Here is a 26,890-nt window from a genome sequence, read left to right on the forward strand (position 1 = left end):
CTCAAGGAAAAAAAAACAAAACAGAAAAAGGAGAACTGGCTGGGGAGGAACCCTGCTAAGAGGTTAAGTGCTACGAGCAGAGGGGAAGGCTGCTTATGAGATGAACGTGTTAGTGTGTTGTGTTAGTTATTTCTCTCATGTCTGTAACAAAATACTTCACTAAAGCAACTCAGGAGAAGAAGGTTTTACTTTATCTCACAGTTTGAGAGTACAGTGAATCAGGGCTAGGGAGTCAGGAGAATGAAGTCACTGTGGCGGATGCAGAATGGCCCCCACAGGCTTCTGTATTTCAATTCTTGGACTATTTGGGAAAGATTCAGAGGTTAGCCTCATCTGAAGAGGTGTGTCATTAGGGGTGCCTTTAAGGTTTCAAAAGCCATTATGAGGTAAGTTCTCTTTCCTGCCTCTAATTTGTGGATTGGGATGTAAGCTCTTAGTTCCTGCTCCAGCACTCTACCAGCCTGTCTGCGGTCATGCTCTTGCCAAGCCCTCTGGAACCGTGAGCCCCAATAAATACTTTCTTTTATAAGTTGTCTTGGTCATGGTGTCTCTTCACAACAATAAAAAGGTAATCGTCCAGATTTAGGAAGCAGAGGGAGAAGAATGCTCATGTTCAGACTTTCTCTTTTTCATTCAGTCTAGGACCCCAGCTCTAGCTAGTACTGCCACATTCAGAGTGGATCTTCCCTACTCTGATAAACTTTTCCTGGGAACATCCTCATAGATAAAGACAAAGATTGCTTCCAAAGTGATCCTCAAGCCAGTCGGGCTGAAAATAGCGATGAACCGCCACACAGAGAGGACGGAATAGAGACCCCTGAACCCACACACATTTGAAGTACATGCCTCAGTGCACACCTGGAAGAGCATTCATCCCAGCTAGCCATCTCCCCGGAAAGGCTTTGTTTCAAATGCTGGCATGTGCTGCATAATTAATAGTGAGGCACGTGACAGACCATGTGCCTATGTGACACTGGCTCTGTACATGCTGTGACAAAGCTGAGGGACTCCTGCCACCTAGGGACACTGTGGTCTGCGATCATTCTAAAAGTGCAGTATAGTTCATGACTCATGCTTACACACACACACACACACACACACACACACACACACCACAGCCAGCTGCACAAAAGTAGAGCATACACAATTATGCATGTTGTTGGAATAGGTGTGGTCTTGTGGAAGAAATGTGTCATTGTGGGGTCAGGCTTTGAGGTCTTGTATATGCTCAAGCTGCACCCAATGAGACAGTCTACTTCCTGTTACCTGCATATCAATGTGTACCAACTCCTTCTCCAGCACCATGTCCCCCTAAGATGATAATGGACTAAACCTCTGAAACTGTAAATCACCATCTCAATTAAATATTTTCCTTTATAAGAGTTGTTGTGGTTAAAGTGTCTATTCACAGCAATAGAAACTCTAACTAAGACCATAACCCCAATAAAACTCATTGACTCCACCAAGTTGTACCTTGGTGGTATCCATACTTTGGTCTGCTGTGGGTCCCCTATCTAGGGTGAGTAGATGCATGTGCTGACACCTCCCCAGGAAAAAAAAGTTTTTCGGACAGCATCTATAAGGCTTGCTTCTTTATAAAGAAAACAAGCATGAAAAGATATGGACTAGCAAGGTTGTTATAAAAACAGAATGAGACTACACCATGGGCAACACTCTCTGTGTAGTACCTAACAAAATAATGCTTAGGCCAAATGCATCCTTCAAGAGCAATACAAGCAAAACTCATACTATTCAATGAAATAAGCCAGACTCAGCAAGATTAATCTACGTGACATTTCTTACATGCAAAATCTAGATTTAAAATCATACATGTTTGCATGTGTGTTTATGCATATAAGATATGGAACTGAAGAGGGAACCCTGAGGAAGAAGAAAGACATCCTGACATAGCCAGAAAATACAGAGAGTAATGGAGTATTTGTGAGGAGGAAGGAGAGAGGGAGACTAGCTTGACGATGGAAGGGAGCCAGCCAGCAGGAGAGAGGGGTGTGAGGAGAGGGAAGGAACAGAAAAAGAAGGAAGTCTAATGATACAGTGAGTGAAGATGCCATGATGAGACACACGGCTTTGTCTTCTAATCTAAAAATAAATAAATCATTTTTTTAAAAAAGATGAAATGGAGCCATAGGTCAGAGACACATTTAGACAAATTGCAAACATCTGATTTCTTAATCACAGATAGAACTATCTGAGAAATGAACACCCAGCCTTGAGTCAGGCTCTCTCTGTTCCAGCTCACGTTCTGGGGCAACCCTAACTCTAGTGTGATCTCTACCCTAGATTTATTTTGGAAACACACAAGGGTGTCCAGACAAAACCACAACATCCTGTGTTCCTTGCTGCCGGGGTCACCATTCTCAGAACAACAACAGCTGAGCTGGAAAGATCAACGGGAACGTTAGTGAGCAAGTCTGCCCCCTGCGTGGGGCTAAAGGACACCCCAGTGAAATCTGCAGGTTCCGGAAGACAGAGATCTGCTTTGATACAAGGAGTTGGGGGAAAATCTTAAAAATAAACAGACCTGAAGAGATCAATGGTCAAGAAACAATTCTTGGAGATACTAAGAAGCTCTAACTATAAACAATAAGCAACCGACAGTCATAACTCATACCCTGCCCAAAATCCACATGAACAGAGGCACGTAGCACATATTCAGCTCTGAAGAGTCATGGGGGTTCTGAAAATCAGGCAAGCATACATTTCAGTTGCCTTCAGTTCATCCTGAGGACATATTCACTAACCCTGTGTGTTTGTGGAGGCGCACTACACAGGCATTTCACTGCTAGGAGACTCTACCACCACTGGGAAGCTTCTTCCACTGAATAATAATTCTTCAAACAGCTGAAGCTAGAAAATATTCCCTCTAAAGTTACTATTAGTGAGGTAGTAGTTTCGAGAGCATTCTCCATTTTTTTTAAGTATTTGCTTTTGAAGATGCCGTATTAGTGATAAGCACTGTTTAAAAGGCGTTAGATTAGATCCTGCAAAGAGACAAAGGTTGATGGGAGATAGATAGGCCTCTGAAGGCACTTTATATGCTTTAAGATGTCTAGAGGGAAAAGGTAACTATAAGGAACATAATAATGATAATAATAACACAGCAATTATTAAGCTCTTACTCTGGGCCAAGAGGCTTCTGTGCGGTGTGCCTCAGATCACCCTGAGACAGCCTCTACCCCTGCTGCAGCTGTAGGAGCTCCGTTTCACACAGTTGCGGTGATTTCCTGATTTCCTTCCAGTTTATACCAATAATCTATGAGCCAAAATCTATGAACCATGTAACGACTCCCCACAAGGCATGAGGATGAAGGCTCGGATTTCCTGTCATTTCTGAATGTCAGACTCCTTGACAACAGTTTGGCTTTCACAGTCGAATGGGACTCGCAAGGGTCAAGTGTACTTTTTGTTTTAAGATGTGCCTGCTCTGGACTTGGCTAGCAGCCACGGGCTCTTAACTCAGAGTCTGCCCTTTCACCTGTTCATGTCTCATTGGCTGTTCCCCTGTTCCCAAGGTCACAGATACCTGACTGGGGTGATGTTTGAATACGGTTATCTTATTACTTGATTGGATTTGACATTCAGCAGTATTTGTGTGTCAAGCATAAAGACAGATACAAGTAAGTGCTTAATATGAATTATTACTTGGAATTAATGATGATTTCTGAATGGCAGAATGAGCGGGTCTCTGTTTCTTGTGCCTTTTTATGGACTCTTCTCTCTGCATGTTTGTTTCATCCAGCTCTAATGTGTCAGTTTTTGTTTTGTCTTATATTATATTTTATTATTGTCCCATAGAAGCCTGTTTGTTTCCTAATGAGAAACAGAAAGGGAGTGGATCTGGATGGTATAAAAAGGTGGGATAGAGCTGGGAGGCATAGCGGGGAGAAATCCATAATCAGAATATATTATGTGGGAAAAATTATTGTCAATAAAAAACAAATATGTAATATGTATAAATATATAATACATATGAAAGCTTCTACAGTAATAATAGGCTTCAGTTTTTAAAATATACATATATATATATATCACCTTAAATCTTTCATAATTACTTCAGTAAGTTGAATGCTATATTTTAAAAATATCAGAATTTAAGAAAAGCCTGAAATTTGAGTTTCTATGTTAAAAATGGTTGCTTAATATCCCGTATAGATTGGAACCCATTATTTTCAGTACTGAGTACTGAGTCTTGTTCTTCACTCAGCCTAGTAAAGTCTGGTTCTCTGCGCTCTGGCCTAGCTGCCCTCTGACTTTTCACTTTGAAAGCTTTACTGTGCTATCCAGTCTAGCCTTGATCTTACTCCACAGCTCAGGCTAAACTTTCAAATCTCCTCCTTCAACCTCCCGAGCAGCTGGGATTACAGGTGAGTGCCGCTGTCTCCAAACACGTTTTTCTTTGAAAGAATATAATATAACATTATTAAATATTGAAAAGAAGATTGATGAGGCTAGGAGAAGAGGCCAATGGTAGGGCTCTTGACTAACATTTTCAAAACCTTAGCTTCCAGTTCACTCACCATAAAAAAGATGAATTGTTATAGAACATAGCCATAACCCTATTCCCTTAATATGAAATGGTCGTTCTATGGAACTCTCTAGTCTCTGTCTGACACGCTTAATTTCATCATGCGTGCTCTGTCCGACATATTTGATAGTGCCATGCATGCTGATATGTTTTGTCTTTTCCCCATTACATGATGAGTCGCTTTTGATCCTTGCTCATTCCTAATTGCTCCTATATTGTTAAATACTTAGACTGATAAGATATTTTGTCTGTTTAATACTATTAGCTTTCTGGGTGTAACAACCTCAATATATTAAAAAATTTGACCTACAATCAGCTCCTCAGAGGGGGTTACAATGTCAAAATACTTAAACATTTATTCATCTCTTGAAGGAAGATGGGTCTTTAAAAAATAATTATACACTGTTAATCCCAGCACTAGGGAGTCAGAGGCAGGTGAGTTCGAGACCAGCCTGGTCTACAAAGCGAGCTCCAGGACACGCTCCAAAGCTACACAGAGAAACCCTGTCTCGAAAAACAAACAAACAAAAACAAACCAAAAAAGAGTTATACAAACCCTTGTCTTTGTTGAATTCCTTCCAATTCCCATAAACATGCAACCTTTGGGGAAGGGGCACCATTTCTTTTACAGAGTTCAGGAAATCCCAGTCCCAGGTCCCTAAGACCTGAGCACGGTCAGTCACAACTTACCTTCCGCCGTCCCACTGCCCTTCTTCCTGCTGTTGTGAAGAGGCAGCACCTCCAAGGCCGAGATACCCGACCTCTCCAGAACATTCACCTCCACAGTCAGCCTCCCCACCAGCTGCTGGGGGCGCACGCTGATGGAATGCTCATATTTCCCCAGCCTCCTCTGCAGAAGTTCCTCATAACTGAGTAGGAAAGCGGCTTTGTCCTTGCTGGGAATCACTAAGGAAGCTCTGAACATGTCAGCCCCCTTCTCCCTGTTAGGAAGTAAAAATGGACCACAAATAAGTTCAGGGGATGGGAAGTCTGTTTCCCTCCTCAAGATACCTTGCATACTTGCCAAAGAGACTCTAAGGTCGAGCCATATGAGAACCCTAAGAAAAGAGAAAGGAAACATATGGGTGTTCTTCAAGGGTACAGTGTTTGCCCAGTGAGCAGGAAGGCCTAAATTTAATCCAAGTATCATTAAAAAAAAAATTAAAAAGAAGAAAATCAATTTTAATTTTGGAAGAAGTATAGATCTATACTAGAAAAAGGCCACTGTCATGGTTTGATATGGAGTGCCCATCCCCCATAGGGTCTTGTGTTGGGCACTTGGTCACCAATCAATGGCACTGTTTTGGGGAGTTGTGGAGTTTAGCTAGAGGAAGTAGGTTATAAGGAAAGATCACTGAAAGATAATAGGCCAGCTCAGTTTCTGGTTAGCTTTCTCTGGTCCTGATGATGCCACATGGGGTGCCCCACCACAAACTCCTACTTCCCAGACAGTGGCTCCCACCATGCGCCTTCCCTATTGTGATGGATATGACTCTCTGAAACCAGAAGCCAAATAAATCCTTCCTCTCCTCAGCTGCTTCCATCAGAGTTGTTTGCCTTCTACCAAGGGCCAAGGAATACTGAGTAGGAGAGAATTCAAATCTGGCTGCCTCCCTTAACTCTCCCTGAGACAGACCCAGTGAGATGCTCTAAAGAGTACAGTTCAGAGGTGAATTGTTGGAACAGTGAGCCTGGACAAGATGTGAACGGGGTTCTCACTGTTACAGGTGTGGCCAAGAAATGTAGACATCTTACATAATTATAAAGTCCATAATACATCACAGTTTTGCACCTTGGTGATTGTGTTTGTCAGTAAATAAAATAAATGACCATACTATATAGTATAACAATACTAGCCATGGCAAATGTTTTCAGGACTTGGGGTTCAGGTTGTCTGCATTAAGGTGGCAGAATACCAACAGTGGTTAAGACACTCAAGAACATTCTAAGAAAATATGTATGTTGGGGGAAGAAACCTTTAAACAAGAATTCTACAGCTCAGAACGTTCTGGAAGAAGCTGCAGAAAGAAGAGACTCAAACTGTCGGGAGAAATCTTGGGAAAACTCCAAGCTCTGAATTTGGAAGAAATATATCAGAATAAGAATTTTTAAAAAAGGGACCAGCCAGAAGAGACCATTCCAGTTCCCATAGGAAAGGATCACTGTACTCCCCCCTGGAAGTGGAAAGAGATACAAACACTGAGACAGAAGTTTCATCCCACACTAGGCAGATAAAATGGAAAAGAAATGACGGCAGATTCCGTTAAAGTAAAATGGCAGAACGTGTGGTGGAGGGAGGTGGTGAAAGAATGGTATTAGGTCACTTTCAACCCATCACTAGTAAAACCAGATTTGTTTACACAAGACACTGGAAGAGTAACCCAAAGTTCAGGAGGAAGTTACTTTCATCTTAAGTTCCACCCACAGCCAAAACCTTGAGCCAGGTCTCCGAAAGTCTGTCTGTCATGCACCATACTGAGAAAGTTACTTCAGAATATACTTTCATAAAGATGAGAACCATAAAAGAGGAGGAGGATATAGAATTAAAGAAATAACAAAACCATCACGCAACAAAAGGGAGATCCCAGAGTAGATGTTTTACAGCAAATCTGCAAAGCAAAAGGAGTATGTTGCAGAGACAGGACTTGGCCATGTTTTCGCAGTTTGTGGAACCAGAATTTGCCCTCATCTTTCATTTGTCTTGTAATTGATGTTGGCCAGACATCCAGGGTGTGGGATGACTGGATGCCATTGCATCCAGAAACCCGGTTATAACTATTCATTTTGTTATTATTTCAAACAAACTACGTGTCTTCTTAGATGCTAATCTTGACAAAATTAAATCCTATCTCCTAAGAAAAAAAAAGAAAAGCAATTAGAAGTTCCAGGACTCACGGTTCAACTAAATTAAACAGGGCCACCATCCTGAGCAATTCTGATAGAGACAACTCGGGACACAGCTGCAGCTCAGCAAAGCCAACTTCCAATAACATGCTGCACCAAGGGAAATGGCATCCAGACGCATTGTGCAGCCTCCCACCAAACAAAGAGATGGAGCATAGGATTATGGGAAGGGGAAGGGGAGAGGGTAGGTCAAAGTTCAGCCAGTAATTGTTTGAACAGGCTCAAAGCAAGCAGGGTTGTGTGAAGCCATCAATGTCACCTTGACTGGAATACTTCACTGTTCTATGTCCTTGGGAACTGTAATGTTAGGATATAGGTGGAGCCGTCTATCTGTATCTGAATATCTGGGATGGCTTTACTTTTCAGAATCAGAGTGAAGCCAAGACTCAGGTCTTTCACACAGAATGAGCTCCTCCGTTCTCACTGATGGCATTTCTGACTACCAAGTCCTGTGACTTTTGAGAACTAGTTTTGCACAATGTCCCTTTATGAGTGAACCAAATGAGGTTTACAAATATGCAACCTTTTGTCTAGATACTAAAATGGCTTTTCTGTGAAGGGAAAGGAAACCTTCCAAATGGTCTAGTGGGGGAGGAGGATAAAGTCTTTGTGTACTAGACAGTACCTGTCGATATCAGTTATCATTACAAGAAAATGCTGGGACTGGAAAGACGGCTCAGTGGGTAAAGTGCTTGCTGAACAAACACGAGGACCTGAATTCAGATCCCTAGCATGGACAGAAAAGCCAGGTAAGGCTGTGTTCACCTGTAATCCAGGCATGGGGTTGGGGAGACAGAGGTCTCCTTGAGTGATCACTGGCAAGCCGGTCTAGCCAAAACAGCAAACTTCAGTGAGAAATCCCTTCTCAAAAGACTAGGATATCTGGTCTTCCTCCAACCATCACACACTCACTTACATGTGAGAGCATACACACACACACACACACACACACACACACACACACACACACCAGTCACTCATAAAAGTGTGTGCAAACACACACTTAAGAGCATAGGTAGTTTGTTGCTTTTAAAGAATGCAATTATCATTTCAGACCAGAATGTATATGTTAATAATTCTGACATTGCAAAAATAAATTATATATAACAAGCAATGGGTACAACAATTGAGAAGGGACAGTGTGAAGGGTGGGAAAGGATATTACCATTTAAGATGTTGGAGATAGCCTAACATAGTCTACAGATGGAGAAAGAAAATGACATTACAAAATTTTAGCTTTAAAAATGCCATTGAACTTCATAGTAGACTTTATAGATAATATTTTGTTTTGATGAAGAAATCAATAAAAATCATAGAGCTAGGGAGGTAACCAAGAAGACAACTGTGCACAATTTTTAGAAATACATATTCTAGAAAGCAAGAGTGAGGCACAGGCACAGTAAACCTCCCTTATTATTGTGTTTGTTGCTGCATTTTAATTAGGTATACTGATTATTTTGATTAAAATTAAACACATTTGGAGAAAGAGAACAGCTAGACAAGAAGGTAAAGGAAGGAACTCTTTGTTTGATTGGATTCTAGTTGCTTAATTAGCTGGTACTTACTCATTATTGTCTGTGGTTTTGTTTCTTTTTTCTTCTATCCTATCACGGCTTTTCTTTGCTTTCTCTACAATTTCACTCTGATACACTTTGTCTCCGATAAGCCTGAAACACAAGACACAGTGGTGTGTTACCAGTTCCAAGACAAACTCCAGCAAAGATCTTAGAGCCATGACAACCCCAGAAAATGTGCCTCCTGGGTATGCTGATAGAATGTGTTTCAGACGCAGCGACAGCCTTGAAGCATTCATTCCACTCATGAGCAATTTTCATCAAGACCAAAGGGCAGCACCCCAACCCAGGGTACCTTCATAATTCTATAAGAGAGAACCCCGAGATCTCAAACTCCTACAGGAGCCCGGCAGGTTCTAACTTTTCCAGATCAAAAATTAAACACAAAATATCTACCATAGTTATAACTCTATTTCTTGGATCAGAATAAGAGGAAGTACATTTGATCTAATAGCTCTAATGTTTTATAGTATCTCACTGTTCATGTCTCAATTTAATCATAGCCCCCTCTAATCTACTTCCCTGAGTTCCCATTCCAACGGAGCCCTTCTTGACAGACATGATGATAATAAATATAGTATCAGCCCTCAGGAGGCTGGGATGTGAGCAATGAGTTCAAAGCCAGCCTAGGCTACACAGTAAGACTTTGTCTCAGAAAACACAAATGAAAGTCCCTCTCAATCTTTATACTGAAGAGTTCAGTGCCATCTAAAATGATCGTATTTACTAATTCATTGGTTTAATTACTGGCTATTTCTCCTTCACCTGAATTTCTAGCGCAGAGCAATGTTCTCCTTCCTTATTATGCCAATACCTTCACAGAGTGTCTGTGCTAGAGTGGACATGAAGGATGGAGAGAAGGAAAGAAAGAGGGGAAGAAGGAAAGTAGAAGATGAAGAAAGAAAGGAAAGAAAACAGAGGAGGAGAAGAAGGAATAGAGAGGAAGGGTGAGAAGGAAGGAGGGAGAGAGAGAGCGGAAGGAAAGCATGCAGGCATCCCTTTTGTTCTTAGACCACCTGCAGGACGTGAATCCTCAGAATGTGATGGGCTATGGACCCCATGCTCTCTCAGGTTCCCCTTGACCATCTGTGGACAACTGTCTACATCACTTACATGGTGAAGTTGGTGATGAACGCTGCTTCTGGAATCTGCATCTGGAACTCCACATCCTGGTCCTCAGAAGCTCTGTTGAGCATTCTGCAGGAAACTGTGGTGAAGGCATAGCGAGAAATGATGGTCGACTTCACCGAGAACTCCGTCATCAAGGGCTTGGCTTTCTGGGGGAGTTAAAATGCACACTCTTCTCAGGGATGCATGAAAATTGATTTGAACACTTGAGGTTAGTAGGCATGACTCTTTTCCCACAAGGGAAATAATCTCCAGCTTGAGAACCTTTGGAATATGAATCCTCTGCCCTTTCTGTATCTTGTCCTTAGTTCTCCATTTTAACTCATTTCCCTTGTAAAACCAGCTCTTATTGAAAAATCGATTCATGATGAAGAACCAACTGTTCAAAACCAACTTTAGCCAAGCAGTGGTGGCACATACCTTTAATCCCAGCACTTGGGAGGCAGAGGTGGGCGGATCTCTGAGTTCGAGGCCAGCCTGGTCTACAAGAACACGTTCCAGGAGAGTCAGAGAAACCCTGTTTTGAAAACAAAGACAAAAAGCAACCAAACAAAAGAATTTGCTAAGAGGACACAATTTCCAGTGTAACAAAAAAAGTCATGTTGCTTAAATAGCTCAATAAATCGTTGAGATTTTAAAGGTATGTAGCATCCATAATTTGTGCTGCAAACTTTTAGATTACAATACAGGACCACTTAGCTGACCACAGCTTCAGAGTGTGTCCACCAGCGTGCTCAGATTTTCACGCTTATTTCCATATTCACTCAGAGAAAACTGTAGCCATGGGCTTCCCCACTTGGATTACAGCTACATAATTATAAATGAGTTATAGAAATTAGTACCAAACTCAAGAGACTATCTAGATTTAGAACCTAGAAAAAAGAAAACCTAAGTTTGTGATAGCTGCATTTACCACAAAAACTTCTTTAAAAAAAATATGTCTTCATGTGTATACATGTGCTGGCATGCATGACATCATACATGTGGAGGTCAGAGGTAACTCTCCTTCCAAAATTGTGGGTCCCAGGGTTTGAGTTCATAGCAGCAGGCTTGGAGGCAAGCCTCTTCAGCGGCTGAGCAAACTTCTTGTAAAGGCAGTAGCTGCGGTACAAATTTAAGAACTCAATAAAACTGTTCCTTGCTTTGTTTTTGTTTTTTGTAGCTACATCTGGTGACAGCTGGCAGTAGAAGTCTCCCAAGAAAGGAAACCTTTATGAGGAAATGCACTACTAACCTTGATTCCCTCACCCTTACTCCAGGAACTGGCTGAGCAACTGACAGGATTATGGGTTGATTGTATGCCCCTCCCCTTCCAGTCTTGCTGGAAGTCTTAACCACCCCTTGTGATGATATTCAGCTGGATTTGGGTGGCTTTGACAACAGAAAGTCCAAGATCAGTGTTTTGTCAGGGCTCAGTGTTGGGGTTCCCATCCCAGCTTGCAAAGAGCCAGGTTCAGATGTGTGTATGCATGCATGGCATTTTCAGTATGTGTGTGTGTGTGTGTCTGTGTATAAAGAGAGAGAAAAAAACAACACAATGAGAGAGAGCAAGAGAGAGACAGAAACAGAGAGTTCCAATACCTCTTCTTACAAGGACATAAATCCTCCATCCATTCTTACTCCACAGACTGAGGCAGCCAATCACACACAGCAATGATCACATTGGTGATCAACTCCCAGACACAGAGACGGAACTTGCTACTGCCCACCAGTATGTGGACATTCAACCCTCACCCGTTCAGTTTCTTTACAAACCTAGAGGCATTTCCCAAACACACATCAGGCTGTGACAAGTTCATGTCAAGCATATTGGTCATCTGATGGAGAAGGTGGGTAGAACCCTGTTTCTAAGGAGCTCTTTCATGGGCTTCTATTACTCAAAATCAGCAGAACAAGAAAAAAAATGTATTTGAGAAGTGGGCATGCATCACACATTGTGAATACAAAGGGAATGTACACCCACGGGAAGGCATGCAACTATGATCAGAGTCAAACATGTGAGCAGGAACAGAAAACTTAGGTGTGCTCCACACAAGGGTGTCAGCAATACTCATCTTTTTGTCAGTTTATAATAGGAACAAAAAGACTTCCAGACCTTATAGCTCTTGGTGGGGGCGGGGGGGGGGGAAGCTGACAACTAATGGGGGGATAAGGGAGTTACTGTGTCTCTCTGAAACAGGCAAAACACAAGGTTGGTATGAAGTTTTGTTAAGTAATCATTAAGTGTGTCGAGGGGGGGGGATGAAGCATATTTGAAATAATTTTTACTTAATGAAGAAAAGAAATTCCACAGTTTGGTTCAAGGAGGAGTTATTTTTAAATAGTGATTCTGTGGGTGCCTTCTTACAACCTAAGCTCCTGGAAGCTGGGAGGTGGGATTAGGAGGACCACATGTTAAAGCTGAAGGTTGACAGAGAGATGGGGAGGGGGCAAGAGAGGAGGGGATAGAGAGACAGAAAGGGGCTGTGCTTGTACATCAGAGTGTTACATTGACAAGGCAAAGCAGTGTACAAAGGTGTGTGTATATTAGATTGTTGCTTGTATAAAAAGTGTGTCCTCATGCCTCTGAATGTGTGTAGAGAAAAATGACGACCTAGTAGGAGATAACTGAGTGGCTAGAGGGACTCCATGCTCTTTGCTAATTGAACGAAGTGATTATACTCACTCAAAAACAAATAAAATTTGAATTTTTGTAATTATAGCATAAAACAATTCATCAAATTCAGTAAGACTTTTGCAGAATCCTATTGGAATTTCATTATATTTATTATTTGAGGAAAATTAATATTTATATGATATTCATTTCAACTTCTTCAGAGTCAATTTTCCCAATAAAAAGAATGTATTCTATACTGGGGGAAAAAAAGAGTGAATACCTTTTGAAAAGTTTCTGCACCCCGATAAACCTCTCCACTGATGCAGTAATGCAAATCAGACCAAATCAAACTAAATTTTTAAAAAGCCCAGGTTTAATGGATGCCAACACTCCCGGGTGGCCTTCCCGCCCCCCCAAAGAGGAGATGGGGAAGGAAGACCAGAAAACCATGTGCTTATTCTCTGGGGTACAATGTAAATACCCTGTGGGAGTGGTCTTGAGCATCTCTGGGGAGGGGGTCATCATTTGGTGGGCTTTCTTGGAGGTAGAGTCTTGACTGAGGCAACTCCCAGGGGAGGGGGCTTGGGATGGAACTTCCATCCAAACATTCCAGACTCTTTGGATATATGGATGCCAGGGGCTGGGGTGAAACCTTAACCCAAACACCTTTAATCCCAGCATTTGGGAGGCAGAGGCAGGCGGATCTCTGAGTTCCAGGCCAGCCTGGTCTGCAGAGTGAGCTCCAGGACAGCTAGGGCTACACAGAGAAACCTTGTCTTGAAAAACCTAGGGGGAAAGATGGTTTTGTCCTCTCACCATCGAGGTCACTAAAAACATGTCAGTAAGACAAAGTCTCCACATCACTCCAACCCCACAGATCCAGGAGTTTGGAGCTGTCCATCATAACAAACTGCCCAAAGAGTGAGCACTCACGTTCTAGTAACTTACAGTATCTGCCTTCATCTGTGAACTGAGATGGCTTGAATAAGTCACTAAAATCACCTCCACTTCTGATATTCGTGAAGCCCACGGTAAGCAAAAAAAAAAAGGTGCTAAAAATTTGGGGTTCAAAAAAGTCACACCCCAATTCAGAAACAACTGCATTGCACAACACTCTTTTATGACCATCTGGTCTCTCTGCGCAGTGGTGATTTGGATCCGAGAGAGATTCCAGATGTAGTTTAACAAAACGCTTCTGTCAAATGATGTTATTAAAAAATCTTTAGTACGTTTTATAAAAACAAGAATTAGGCCAGAGAGAGATGGCGAGAATGGTGGTCTCAGCAACATGACATCCTGGCAGGGGTATGAAAGTTAAAATCTGTAGCCCATCACCTTTCAAAGCAAAAACCCTAACGTGAAGCGTGAACCAAGAGGAAGCGTTCCCTTTGATCTGTTATGGCTGGGAACGGGCTTTCTTACTAAATTAAACATGATTAACTATATTCTTTTTCTCTCCAAATCTGAAGGCATGTAAGGAACTGTTCACAGCTGTGCTCTGGAGAATTCGTGAAAAGATGCTACTGCACACAGTTCTGCGCTGACTCCCACAAATGCACTAGGAGGAAAAGCGAAATTCTGTGGAAACCAAAGAACAAGTACAGGGAGCTAATTTTTTTTTAAATGGCTTTACTTAAAATTGAAACTGTATCTCAAAAAACTATTCAAGTAGGGGACTCAGAGTGCTTAGCACTCTCCCGAGGACACAGGCTCAGCTCTCAGCGCCCATCTCAGGCATCAGTCATTGGTAATGCAAGCCCCAGGGGAACCTGACACCTCCGGCTTCCACAAGCACTCACCTGCATAGACACATACACATAATTTTTTTAAAAAGCAATCTTTTCAATGATCAAGTCTCAGGGCTGGAAACATAGTTCAGCCATTAAAGGAACTGCCTGCTCTTCCAGAAAGCCCAGGTTTGGTTCTCAGCACCCACATGCAGCTCACAACCATTTGTAACTCCAGTCCCAGGAGATCCAACACTCTCTTCTTCCCACCTCAGGCACCAGGCATGTGCATGTACACAGACACGCATGCCTCCATGCATGTAAATACCAAAAAATGTATTTTTTTATCAAGTATCAATTTGTATCGAGTCTGGTGTACATGATTAAAACTTCAGATTACACCAAATGCAAGGCTCTCCCTCCCACCCTGGGTTCACAGTTCCACTCTCCAGATGTGATGTTTAACGGTTTGGGGGCTACCCTTCCACAAATGGGTACAGTACTCATTTACTTAATTGTTGTATTTTGGGTTTTTTTTTTTTCTAGTGATGCAGTAATTTTCTTATCTTTATCTATAAATTCCAATTAGCTTGTGCAAAGAACAAACCTGTCTAGAGCTTGGTAGCTTAATAACTCTGTCTCTTAGTGTGCTTTTCGTAGATCAACAGTTCAGACAAACTCGAGACGGGTCTGGCTCTTTCACAGTCCAATGGAGAACGGAACTAGAACTAATTCAGAGCTGGCTGCTGTCTTGTTGTTTTGTGCTGACCCAGCAGCAACCCAGGGTGGCCTTTGACATGTGCGAGTCTAGGTTAATCACAGCCTCGTCTGAGCCTGTTGTAGCTAGAGACTTCACTATCCGCATGATAGTTTCCCCAACAGTGAAATGGAAGGTACCCTCTGCTGTGTGGTTAGCTAGCTGGGCCTGGTCCAGTTTCTTGCAATGCTGTTGCAAGGGAGTGGCAATTTCAAGGCCTGCCTGGGCTTCCTTGAGCCCCAAGCCATCTGGGACAACTAAGTGAGATACTATTTTAAAACTAAAAAGGGTAAAGAATACGATATGGCTCAGTGAGAAAACCTTGCCTAGCACATGGGAGGCTACAGGCTTGAACTCTAGAAAAAAAAAGCACATAGTATTATTATTAGCTTATTTTGTTGACAAAAGCATCCTCAGTTTCCATGGCAGAGAGCACATGTACCACCTCAGTGGGAGAAATGGTGAGTCAAAGTGCCAGCATCATTGGAAAATGCTACTGAACAAAACCATCTACCTGTTCTTGATAGTTAAAGAGCGTCACATTCTATGAGTGCATTGCATCTTAACCAGCCCGCTCAATACCATCCATCAAGCCTGTGTGTTTAATTTCATTGTGTTTCAAACTCCCTTCAGATCTCTCTGCCCTGTGGTTCATTTACAGGGATGGGCAATCTGTGGTAGGTAGACCACCCACTCCTGTAAATGAATGCTTATTGGAATACAGCCACAAACCCATTCATTTATGTAAGATCTAGGGATGCTGCGGAGCTAATATTACAGAGTAGAGAATGTTGCTGTTACAGAGAATCTAAATATTTACTGTCTGTTCTCATACAGTTTGCTAGTCCAGCGTCCAACATCAAAACAGTTTAACCTGGTTAAAGGTGTTAGCCAAACACCTTTACAGATCAATGTTTATTTTTCTGAAAAAAAGGGGCTAAGATAGAATCAGTAAACCTATGTTACCACAACAAAAAATAAAAGGGAAATGGAGTTGCTACCAATCCTGAAGTGCAGGCTGGAGCAGCCCCTGAGCTATGATGGTCTCCTTGGTTATTTATAGATTTTTTTTCAGGGCAGATGATATAAATGTTGGAACTATAATGGGAAAGAGAGATAGGAAAATAAGTGTTATGGGGACAATAAGTGGTTTATTTTATTGTTCACTGGCTGGTTATATAAACCACTGAAATAACAGGAGAAGACACATGCTGGCATGTGGATGGATGGAGCACTGTCGGCTTCACTGTAGGACTGATAGTCTTCTGCCAACAAAACCACGTATTCATAAATTCACTAGAACAAGTTGCAAATTCAACCTGAGTAGCACTCCAAAACAGTACACACGTATATTCTACTACTAGACAGGGAAGTCAACAAGGGTCCCACCTTCTGCACTTCATCAGTAAGGATGGAAAGCCTGCTTCAGCACAAACAATACACAACGTTGTATGGAACTACACATTTACTGTGGACCAGAAATGCCTTTGTTTCTCCTCCCATTGCAAACTGAAGTTACCTCTCCCATCGCATCTGGACCCCAGTGGTGTGCATCATCTACAGAACACTCTGGAAATTGTGTTTGAGAACTCCAGGGCCAGGTCATAGCAAATCCCGAAGCTTTTATACAACTGCCCTGGAACATTCCTTTAGAGGTCTGAAATTACCAGGTATTGTCCTGCTACAGAGGCCAGACACAAACATCAGAGTTCTCAGACTTGCCTACCATCCAACCATCATTGCCAAGCTCAGCATGGAGGAAACTGTTTTGAACCCTCTAGGTCAGCCCATCTACTCTGTCTAAAGTGTAAGAGTATGTGTGTCTAAATTCCTGCTCCAACGTCAGGCTAGCTGGCTATTGCATTAAGCCACTGAATTTTACACCAATGTTTTTACACAATGGTGGAAGACAGAAGCACCTAAGCAACGTCTATAGTATGTGAGCTTGCTGTTCAGTGTAGCTTGACCTTGAGCAGAAATCAGTCACATTTTCTTGGTTATTTCAAACTCTGTGCTATTCTACACCAATAGCAGTGGTCCTCAACCCACGGATCCTGATTCCTGTGGGGGTCAAGTGGCGCTTTCACAGGGATTTCTTGAGACCATCAGAAAACACAGATGTTTACATTACGATTCATAACAGTAGCATAATTACAGTTATGAAGTAGCAATGAAAATAATTTTATGGTTGGGTTCACCACAACATGAGCAACCATAATAAAAGGGTGTAGCATTAGGAAGGTTGAGAACCACTGATCTAGAGAGGTTTAGGGTGGCATGTTCTGTAAACTAAGCTTTTACAGATCAAAACTGCACATGAGGGACTATGTAGATGGCCCAGTCAGAAAAGTGTTAGCCACACAAGTCTGAAGATCCAAGTTCAGGTTCCCTAACACCCACTTAAAAAGACAGCATGGTGATACACATTTATAATCCCATCTCTGTGGAAGTGAATTTAGGAGGACCCCGAGCTCACTGGCCCACCAGTCTAGCCAGATTGATGAGCTCCATGTTTACTAGAAGATACTGCCTCAAAAATAAGGTATAGAACAATTGAGAAACATCAAAGACAGCCAACACTGACATCTGTCCTCCACATGCACACTTATTACACCTACATGGATACACACATACTCTACTGCCATACCTTCCTCCACACGCTCTAATCCCCTTGAACCTTTCTAGAAGAAGTTAAAGGTACAAATGATAAAGACAGGTATAAAAAGAAAGATGCTCTCCAGATGGCTCCTTTTCTGCCATTGAAGGCTAAAATCATTTACTCTATGACTTCACCAGGTCATTAGCACAAGAAGATGGCCTTTGGAAGCCCTGGTTCCCACTCCTGGCCCCCTCCGTAAAGGATTCCAGAGACATCCCTCCTGCACACAGCCTTTACGGTGACATTTGTTAGATAGCCAAGAAAACACAGAACTCCCAAATGAAATATCTATAACCTGTTCTTGGCTGTTGACTTAGAGGTTAGTTGTGAGAGTCCCCAGTCTGCAGTAAACTGCAAAGTCTGAAGACAGGACACTGACTGAATCTGTTCCTTGCTCTCGGTGCAGTTGCACACTATCCAAAAATTCCTGGCCACTTTCCATCTAACTCCTTTGCCTGAAAGTCTTGGTACTTTCTCTAGGACAAGGGATTATTAAGTTTACAACTTAGTTAAACAGGTTTATAGCTCTCTAAATAAAATTTATCTCCTTTTGGTAGAAATTTCTGGTCCAGTACTATTTTTAAATAATTAAAATTTTTCTTCCTTTAGCGGTGTAATATTGTGGTTGTCTGATTCTTGCTTTTGAGATAAACAATTTTACTGAATTTTCAATGTTCAGAAGTTATTGACATCCGATGGCTGCCAGGACAGGGAGAGTCAGCTTTCTTCACTGGTGTAGCGATTGGTAGGTCCTCCGTGGTAGAAGGCCACATGTACAAGAGTGTATGGGCAGCATAAATTTGACTTGATGGATTTAGAAGAAGGAGGAGAAAGAGGAGGGGAAGGAGGGGAAGAAAAGGAAGAAGAGGAAGAGAATGTCACAAACTTAGTTGGGTGGTAGAGAAGTCTGGGTGGATCTGGGAGGAGCTGGGGGAGGGAGTAGGAATATGATCCAAAATATGCTGCATGAAATTCTCAAAGAAAAAAACTTAATTACTAAAAAATGAAATTGGGGCTAGAAATATGGCATAGCACTTAAGAACACTCAAAGCTTTTCCAAAAACTCAAGCTTGGTTCTCAGAACCCACCACAGGGCAGCTTACCACCTCCTGTAACTCCAGCTGCTAGGGATCTGACACATCCCCTTCTGGTACCAAGAGCAGCCACACACACACGTGTCCACACACACACACACACACACACACACACACACACAAGTACATTTTTAAATGCAAATAAATGGAACATGAAAATCAGGACTAGAGAGATGGCTTCGTGGATAAAAGATTCTGTCACCAAGCGCCACCAAGCCTGGTGGTCCAAGTTCAATCCCTGGGACAAAAATGTTCAAAAAAGAGAACTGACTCATACAAGCTGTCCTCTGATCTCTGTATGTGTGCCATGGCACCTATGTGCCCCCAATATACCAAATAAATACGTGAAACATAATAAAAGTGAAAAATCAGAAGATGCCCAATACAATATTAAGTTTATTTTCAGTAATTTAGACCGAAAATTAAGATTATGGGTACAGCTGATTTCCTACAGTGTTACTTTAAGAATATGAGCCATTCGCAAAACAAACAAGTTGGGCAGTGGTGGCACACGCCTTTAATCCCAGTACTTGGGAGGCAGAGACAGGCAGATCTCTGTGAGGCAGCTTCTCTATGAGTTTGAGGCAAGCTTGGTCTACAAGTGCTAGTTCCAGGACAGGCTCCAAAGCAACACAGAGAAACCCTGTCTTTAAAAACAAACAAACAAAACACACACACACACAAAAAATCTAAAACAAAAAAAAGGAATATGAGCCATGGTTTATGAGCCCAAGGAGAGGGGTTGGAAGAGAGTTAGATCTATTTTAGTTTTACAGCATCTGCCCAGATACTGTTTTCTCAGGAGTCCCTGTAGCTACCCCACAACTTTGCCTCTTACTGCAGCAGCTCTGATCTAGAACCTGTCAGAACCGTGTGCAACTGCTAGCAACCCCAGCTACTGCCTCTTAGCCCTGCTCCTACTGTGTGGTAAACACATAATTACATGGTAAATGGAAACCACACAATGGTGACTTCTCTGTCCCTCTCCCTTTTCTTCCTTTCCTCTCTCCCTCGTTCTTCTCTCCCTTCCTTTCTTCTCCTCTCCATTGCCCAGATTTCAGCACAGAACCACCTCGGGGCTGGAGAAAAGCCTCAGTCAGTAAAGTGCTGGCCATGTCAACCTGAGAACCTGACTCCCATCCCCAGAACCCATGTAAAGAAAACCTGGCGTGGTGGTGACTGCTGGCAGTCTCAATGCTGAGGAGGCAAAGAAAAGGGGAGCCCCAGGCTGGCTGGCAGCCCATCTAGCTAAGTCAGTGAACTCCAGTCCAGTGAGAGACTTTCTCCAAACACAAGATGGGCAGCTTCTGAGGAGCAACAACCTCTGGCCTCCACACACCTATGCATAAAATTGCATGGGCACCCTGTCCCCAACATACACATGCACTCGCAAATACATATACATGTATACATACACACTAAAAGGAAAACATCTGTAAAAATATTTGTGAAATTGAAATAAATGTTCTGCTTCTTGTTTTTGCTTTTTGTTTGTTTTTTTGGGGGGCTTGAGGGCTAGATTTTTTGTTGTTGCTTGGTTTGGTTTTTGGTTTTTTGAAACAGGTTCCTCTGTTGCTTTGGAGCCTGTTTTGGAACTTGCTCTGTAGACCAGGTTGGCCTTGAACTCACAAAGATTTGCCTTTCGTTGTCTCCCAAGTGCTAGGATTAAAGGCCGGTGCCACCACCACCTGGCGAATTTTCTGACTCTTGAACAATTAAAAAGAAGCATACACCCACTAAAGATGAAATGTAATAAGCTAATATTTCCTAAACACTCCTTCAGACTATATTTCATGAGGGTTGAGAAGAAATATTCCAGTTGGCAACTTATCTCAAGACATTTGCAACTGTATTTGGAAGAAAGAAGGAAATACAAAACTATGTACAAAGATACAGGAGGGACACACACATGGAATCTGAGAAGGGCAGGTAGAGAGATGCACACTGACAAAAATGGATGTCGTAGGGACCATGACTGTCAGACCTCCCAGAGCAGAAGAAAGGTTGTGAATTCAGCTCAATGGGAGAGCTGCTCGTATGTACGGGGCCCTGGGTTCAGTACTCAGGCCCCACAAACAAACAGAAAAGGGAATAAAACTACAGGAGAAAGATAATTCAGTGACGTCAGCAAAGTACGAAAGAAGCTTTTTTAAAAAAAATAAAAAATAAATAAATTCCAAAATGGTGGAATGAATGAAAAGGATGTTCTAGACTGAGAATAGAGTGCAGTGATAATCGTGTTTACCTAGCAGGCGTGAGTCCTGGGTTCAACCACCAATAAGGGAGAGAAAGAAAGGCACAAAAGCCATGAAATAAACCATGACCGTTCCAGGAGTGGTGACTACACCAGGCTAATTATGAAAGGGCACAGGGGGACACAGGCGACAAGCAGGCGAGTTAGTCAGAGCCTGACGGCAGAAATCAAACACAGAGCTTCGAACGGCAGAAGTGTATGAAAATCTGTCATAAGTGGGAGACTATAAAAGAGTCGTCTCAGATTTTCCCAATATAGTTCTTAAAAACTCAACATGGTCACCACATTTATATATAAATAATTATTTTGTTTGGAGACATCAACTGGAAAATACAAAGCAAAAGACATTGTCCTGTGACATAATATAATTTCTTCAATATTTTTTTCCTGCAAAACCAACCCAGATGGAAAAGTAGTTTGAGGCAGGGCGTGTCTTAATTAGCTGCCCAAGGGACCAGAGGTTCGGGTATGACTCACGGGAGTCACTTAACATCAAGCCACCCAGAGGATGTCATGAATTACCCAAGTTGCCATCTGGAAATGTCGCTATGGAATGTTTGGGACACAGCCCAGCTCCCCTCTTCCTAGAAGACTATTAACACTTCGGTGCTTGGTTCTTGGCTAAATATTCTTTTCTTTATTTCTTTTTCTAAAAGACCTATTTAGTTACTTTTATTTTGTGTGTCTTGGAACTCAATTATTTTCCTTAATAATTAACCCAAGTCACAGTTCATGTGGCCCCTCAATAGAAACTGATATGTTCTAGCCGTGTGACATTTCCTTGTTTTATTTTTAATCATTACAACTCTATTTAAAATAACATTATCATTAATAATTAGACAGTACAGCTTAGGGAGAAATCATCTTCATCATAGCCCATGGGTAAAAATGCCCAGTAGAACAGGATGTTTCCATGAGATAAACACACTACATCACAGACAGTGGGAGTCTACCCACACCCATTCACACCGTGCCAGATACTAGAGAAAGACGGCAGCAGCAAACATATGAAGACACAGCAGAAGGAAAAGGCATTCTGGAGTCTGTGGTCTTCAGAGCTTTCCTATCCGAGATTCACCAGTCAGGGATTTTCCTTCTGGTGGACTGACACCTGAACCTAACTGTCACCTGCTGCTCCTGTGACATAGGCATTCAACCACTAAGCTAACATCCCAGCCTTTGGCTTTGTGAGACAGACTAGTCTTGATCTCTTAACCTTTCTGCCCTAACTTTCCCCAATGCCAGGTGCACAGAAGTGTGTTCCCATGCTTGGATTGTAGCAGTACATTTTAATAGATTCCTGACGACATCAGAAGGCTCAGTTGATGTCCATTTTGCCTTGTTTTCCAGAGGTGAACAGCAGCAGCAACAACAAAAATCAGAGCTGGAGTTTCGCTGTCTGGCACTAGCTGAAAAGAACCAGCTACCATGTCTGCTCAGATCTGTGTTCATAAGGAATTCGAAGCCAGGCTAGTAATTCTGCAGAAACATTTGCAGGTGAGCAACCATATGTATGTATGTGAAATATGAAGCATATGTATGTCTACTGCTCACAGAGGCCAGAAGAGGACATTGCATCCTCTGTTACTGGAATTACAGAGGGCTGTGAGTGGCCATGTATGTGTTAGGAGCAGAACCCAGGTCCTCTGGGAAAGTAGCCAGTGTTCCTAAGCAATGAGCTATCTCTGCAGCTTCCTGGCCTAACCATCATTTACAGTCACTAAGAGAAATACACTGGGAGCAGCTCCAGAAAGCAGCTAACCTCAGGCTCCCTTGTTGTATGGAAGAGATCGGAATGGAGCGGGTGGCTGGATGTGAGGTCCATTGATCTTTGCTCAACCTTAAGGCTTCTCTTCTAGGAAAGCTGTAGTGTAGTGTGCATTGCCCCTGCTGAAATTTCCTTGGATGCATTCACCACCTGGGGGAAACCACTCCCTCCCCATTTGCAGACAGAGCATGACGCCAGCCCCGATTCACCTGTTCACATTCATCCGATCTCCACAGCATGGCCTCCCTTACATTTAGAGACAAGAAGGAATATTAAGCATAACTATCCCCATCTAGAGGGAAAGAACCATTCTGTGATCTGAAAATGACTCTCTGTGATGGTTAGACTTGGGGACAGGGAGACAGACACCGGGATGTGCGGCATCCACCAGAGACGAAAGGTCAGCACCAAGTCACCAGCTGTCCTGACTATAATTTATATAGTGTTTCATGAAGCCATTTCCATGCAGGTAAAATGCACTTTGAGTATTCTCCCCTCTGGGCCCCGCGATGCTCCTCTTTACCGGCCTCCCATCAGCCCCATCATTCCTCCAGCCAGTTTCCCTTCTAGCTTCATGTCGTCTATTCCTATCTGATTATATGAATCTAGAATCCACAGTGAAAGACCATAAACTAACCATCTTTCTGAGACTGACTTAGTTGACTTAATAAGGTTGTCTCCACTCGTATTCATTTTCCTGCAGCTGACAGAACCTGATGTCCTGGCATCCGAGGCTGTGTTCCTAGAGAGACTCCTTCCCTCACCCCAGAGACAGCAGTGGCTGCCCTGCCAGTACATCTTTAATATGAAAACCACATTATCTAGGTTTTTATTATCCACACTCCTGACCACTTCCTCTGTCAAATGCTCGCACAGAAAACTAAATTTCTCTTTGCCCCAAATCACCCAGAACCTGGTACTGGGCAGTGAGGGACAGCTGTTACAGCCCAGAGCCTGCCAAAATGACTCCGAATATCCAGTCCTAAACTCACTGGGCACATCCTCCAGTTCACCCACCCCTTCCCATGCAAATCCTAGTAGAGGCTCCGGGCTGTGCTCCACCATCCACCCCACCCACTGCTTCCTGACCGGCCCTGGTGTTTCTGTGTAGGGGTTTGTGTGCAAAGCACAAGTCCTGTTACCAGGGACGGGTGAGTGTGAAGTTCTTCCTTCACGTCAATCACATTGTATGTCATACCACATTGAAATAAAATAATTCCTGGCCCAACCTTTAGAATACCTCCTACCTAAGGGCTACCAAGAAGGACCCTTGATGTCAGAGGGCGAATGACAGCCTTAAGTTGCTTTAAGAAAGCTAGTCAGTGTCTTTTAACCATGGTGGAAGTTCAGATACAAAGATTCCCCTGATGTTCAGATTCAGTGTGTGTGTGTGTGTGTGTGTGTGTGTGTGTGTGTGTGTGCACGTGCATGCATAAGTGTCCAAGGACTGCTATAAAAAGATAAATCTAATTAGCTCTAAACATAACCAAGCATATCTCTGTGGTCCTGACAATGGTGGGAAAATCCCAGCTGTGGCTGCTTAGTTTCTGTTCATTAATTAAAACCTGGAACATTCTGCGCTGTCTGTTTTCTATAATTAATTATAATTTGGAACATACTGAGCACCACAGTTGGTGAGAGGCGGTGAGAGACTCCAGGCAGAATCAGAAGCGAGATCATGCAATCTCACATCAATAACTACATAGGCTATATAGAGATTTTTACCCTCTAGGTGATTGAGTTGTTGAAGACATGATCTGCATTACTCCTGGAAAGACCCATCATGGAGAGAACTCATGTTCAAAATGTGGAATGCATGAGAAAATAAAACTTGGAAACTTTAAGAGGTTTCTAAGAAAATGGAAGAGATCCTATGCACGGTGCAGGTAGTGGGGTCATGAAAATCTTTGTAACTGCTAGACGCAGTAGCACACAACAGCAATTCTCCATGCATTTGGGAAGCAGATGCAGAAGGATAAGGATTCAGAGGAGTCTTGGCTGCAGAGAGAGTTTGAGGCCATCCTGGTATACACGAGATCCGCTTCTCAAAACAAAACAAATCAAAAAAACAAAAACCTTTTTAATCAGTAACAAAATTTAGAGGCTTTGAAAGAAAGGACAAACAAAGGAACCTAAAATATTTTCATGGCAACTACATCAAAAACAATATCAGTAAACCGGTGGTGCGTTTCTGGGGGAATCTTCCAATTATGAAAACAGATGATGCCAGTCGTGTGAGGATCCCTGATGAGTTCACAACTGGGGGGATTAAAACTAATAGTAGGAAGAAGGGCAGAGATGCAATGAGGGCATTTCAGAGACTCGCTATTCCAGATGACCAACAACCTGTTTTCAGATGTCAAAATGTGTTCATAGTCTGGGAATGTGTTCACAGGCTCCATCATGTATGGAGAGCCCATCCGGCTCTCATCACGCTAAGCTTCAATCTACAAATGCTGTTCACTTCCATACCAAGGTCTTGTTTCCTTAATAAAGATATTATTAAAAGGACAAATATGCAAACTATGTTTAGATTTTTGATTACTTAATACAGGTACTTGGAGCTCCATGCGTTGTCTTTGTGTGTGTGTTGTGGGGCGGCCACGCACTCACGAGCACCCAGGCAAAGGCCAGAGGAAGTTCTTGGGAATTCTATTCTATTCCATTGAGGCAGTGTCTCTCACTGAACTGGAGGTAGACAGACAGTCAGCAAGCTCTAGGGATTCTACTGTCTCCACATTGCTCAGCATGCTGTAACAAGGCTGCATGTAGCCACATTAGGTTCTTTACATGGGTACTGGGGATTTGAACTCAGGTCCCCATGCCTGGACAGTAAGCGCTTACCCACCAAGCCGCCTCTTTAGTCCCTCATTTAAGAAAGACATATCTCCTTTGAGGAAATTTATAAGGGAATAGCTATACTGTTTCATGCTAGACTTCTTCTCTCAGGAGTTCCAGGAGCTTTGGGAAACATGCATCTAGGTCCTGGTTCAAAGGAAGCAGAAGGGGGAGGAATGGAACTTGGTATCTGGATATACGTACCAGCCTTTGCAGCAGCCTGAGTTGCCTGGGGACCCTGAGTGAGACCTGGAAAGACAGAAGAAATGTGAAATAGGACTGGGAAGTATTCATAACTGAGTCCTGTGAAGGCGTTAAAACCCGTTCAAATTCCCCACTAAGGATATCTGGCATGAAAAGCTGTTCCGAGGTGTGTTTGTTTGTTTGTTTGTTTTGATTAGAAAGTGTTAGGTCATTTCCTTATGCTTGTTGTTTGGTTGTTCAAGTCTTGCTGTTGTAGGGTCTCTAGATTTTACTGGTATTGTGTTGTTCTTTGTGGTGTTGTATGTGTTCTTACCTTGTCTACTCATCTTTTTCTCTAATTGGTGTGGTTAGGGCTGTTTGTGACTCTGGTGATTAATCTTCTAGGTGCCAGTGGATCCAAGGCTCAGATGGATCTTCATAGTACAGTCAGTGCCACAGTTCTAGTTACCCCATTGGTCACTCAGTGTTCTTGGAGGTCACTCAGTCCTCTCTGGGGGTTTGCTCCACTCCAGTGGAGTTTGCGGTATCAGGCCTGCTCTGGTCTAGGTTGCAGGCTCAGACCTGTTTCTGTAAATGTCCCTGATCTGAATCTGCTCCTGTGCAGGTCCCAGGCTTGAGGTTGGTCCTGCAAAGTTCTCTGGCTCTGATCTTCTCCCCCAGAGATCCAGACTCAGGTATGCCCAGACTGCAGAGGACCTGCCTCAGGCCTACTCCCTCAGAAGTCCTAGACTCATGCCAGACCCGCAGAGGCCTATTTCCTCAAAGGTCCCAGATTCACGTCTGAACCCACAGCAGTCTCTGGCTCTGGCCCACTTGCTCAGTGGTTGACCCCTGTACCTGC

General features: G+C 42.8%; 1 protein-coding gene across 1 annotated transcript in view; it reads right to left on the reverse strand.

The window, feature by feature from the left end:
- The window catches only part of Itih5 (inter-alpha-trypsin inhibitor heavy chain 5), a 90,720-nt gene that overhangs the window by 52,850 nt on the left and 10,980 nt on the right, over window positions 1–26,890 (reverse strand). Inside the window, exons 2-5 of the mRNA XM_041630775.1 lie at window positions 26,050–26,094; window positions 10,138–10,301; window positions 9,016–9,117; window positions 5,237–5,487 (exon numbers count right to left, since the gene is read on the reverse strand). Of these exons, the coding sequence (XP_041486709.1) occupies window positions 5,237–5,487; window positions 9,016–9,117; window positions 10,138–10,301; window positions 26,050–26,094 (562 nt within the window). The remainder of the gene's footprint in view (window positions 1–5,236; window positions 5,488–9,015; window positions 9,118–10,137; window positions 10,302–26,049; window positions 26,095–26,890) is intronic.

The sequence above is a fragment of the Microtus oregoni genome, unplaced genomic scaffold (assembly GCF_018167655.1).
Source record: "Microtus oregoni isolate MIOR12 unplaced genomic scaffold, Mior012 000035F_ref0000213, whole genome shotgun sequence".
Lineage (NCBI taxonomy): Eukaryota > Metazoa > Chordata > Mammalia > Rodentia > Cricetidae > Microtus > Microtus oregoni.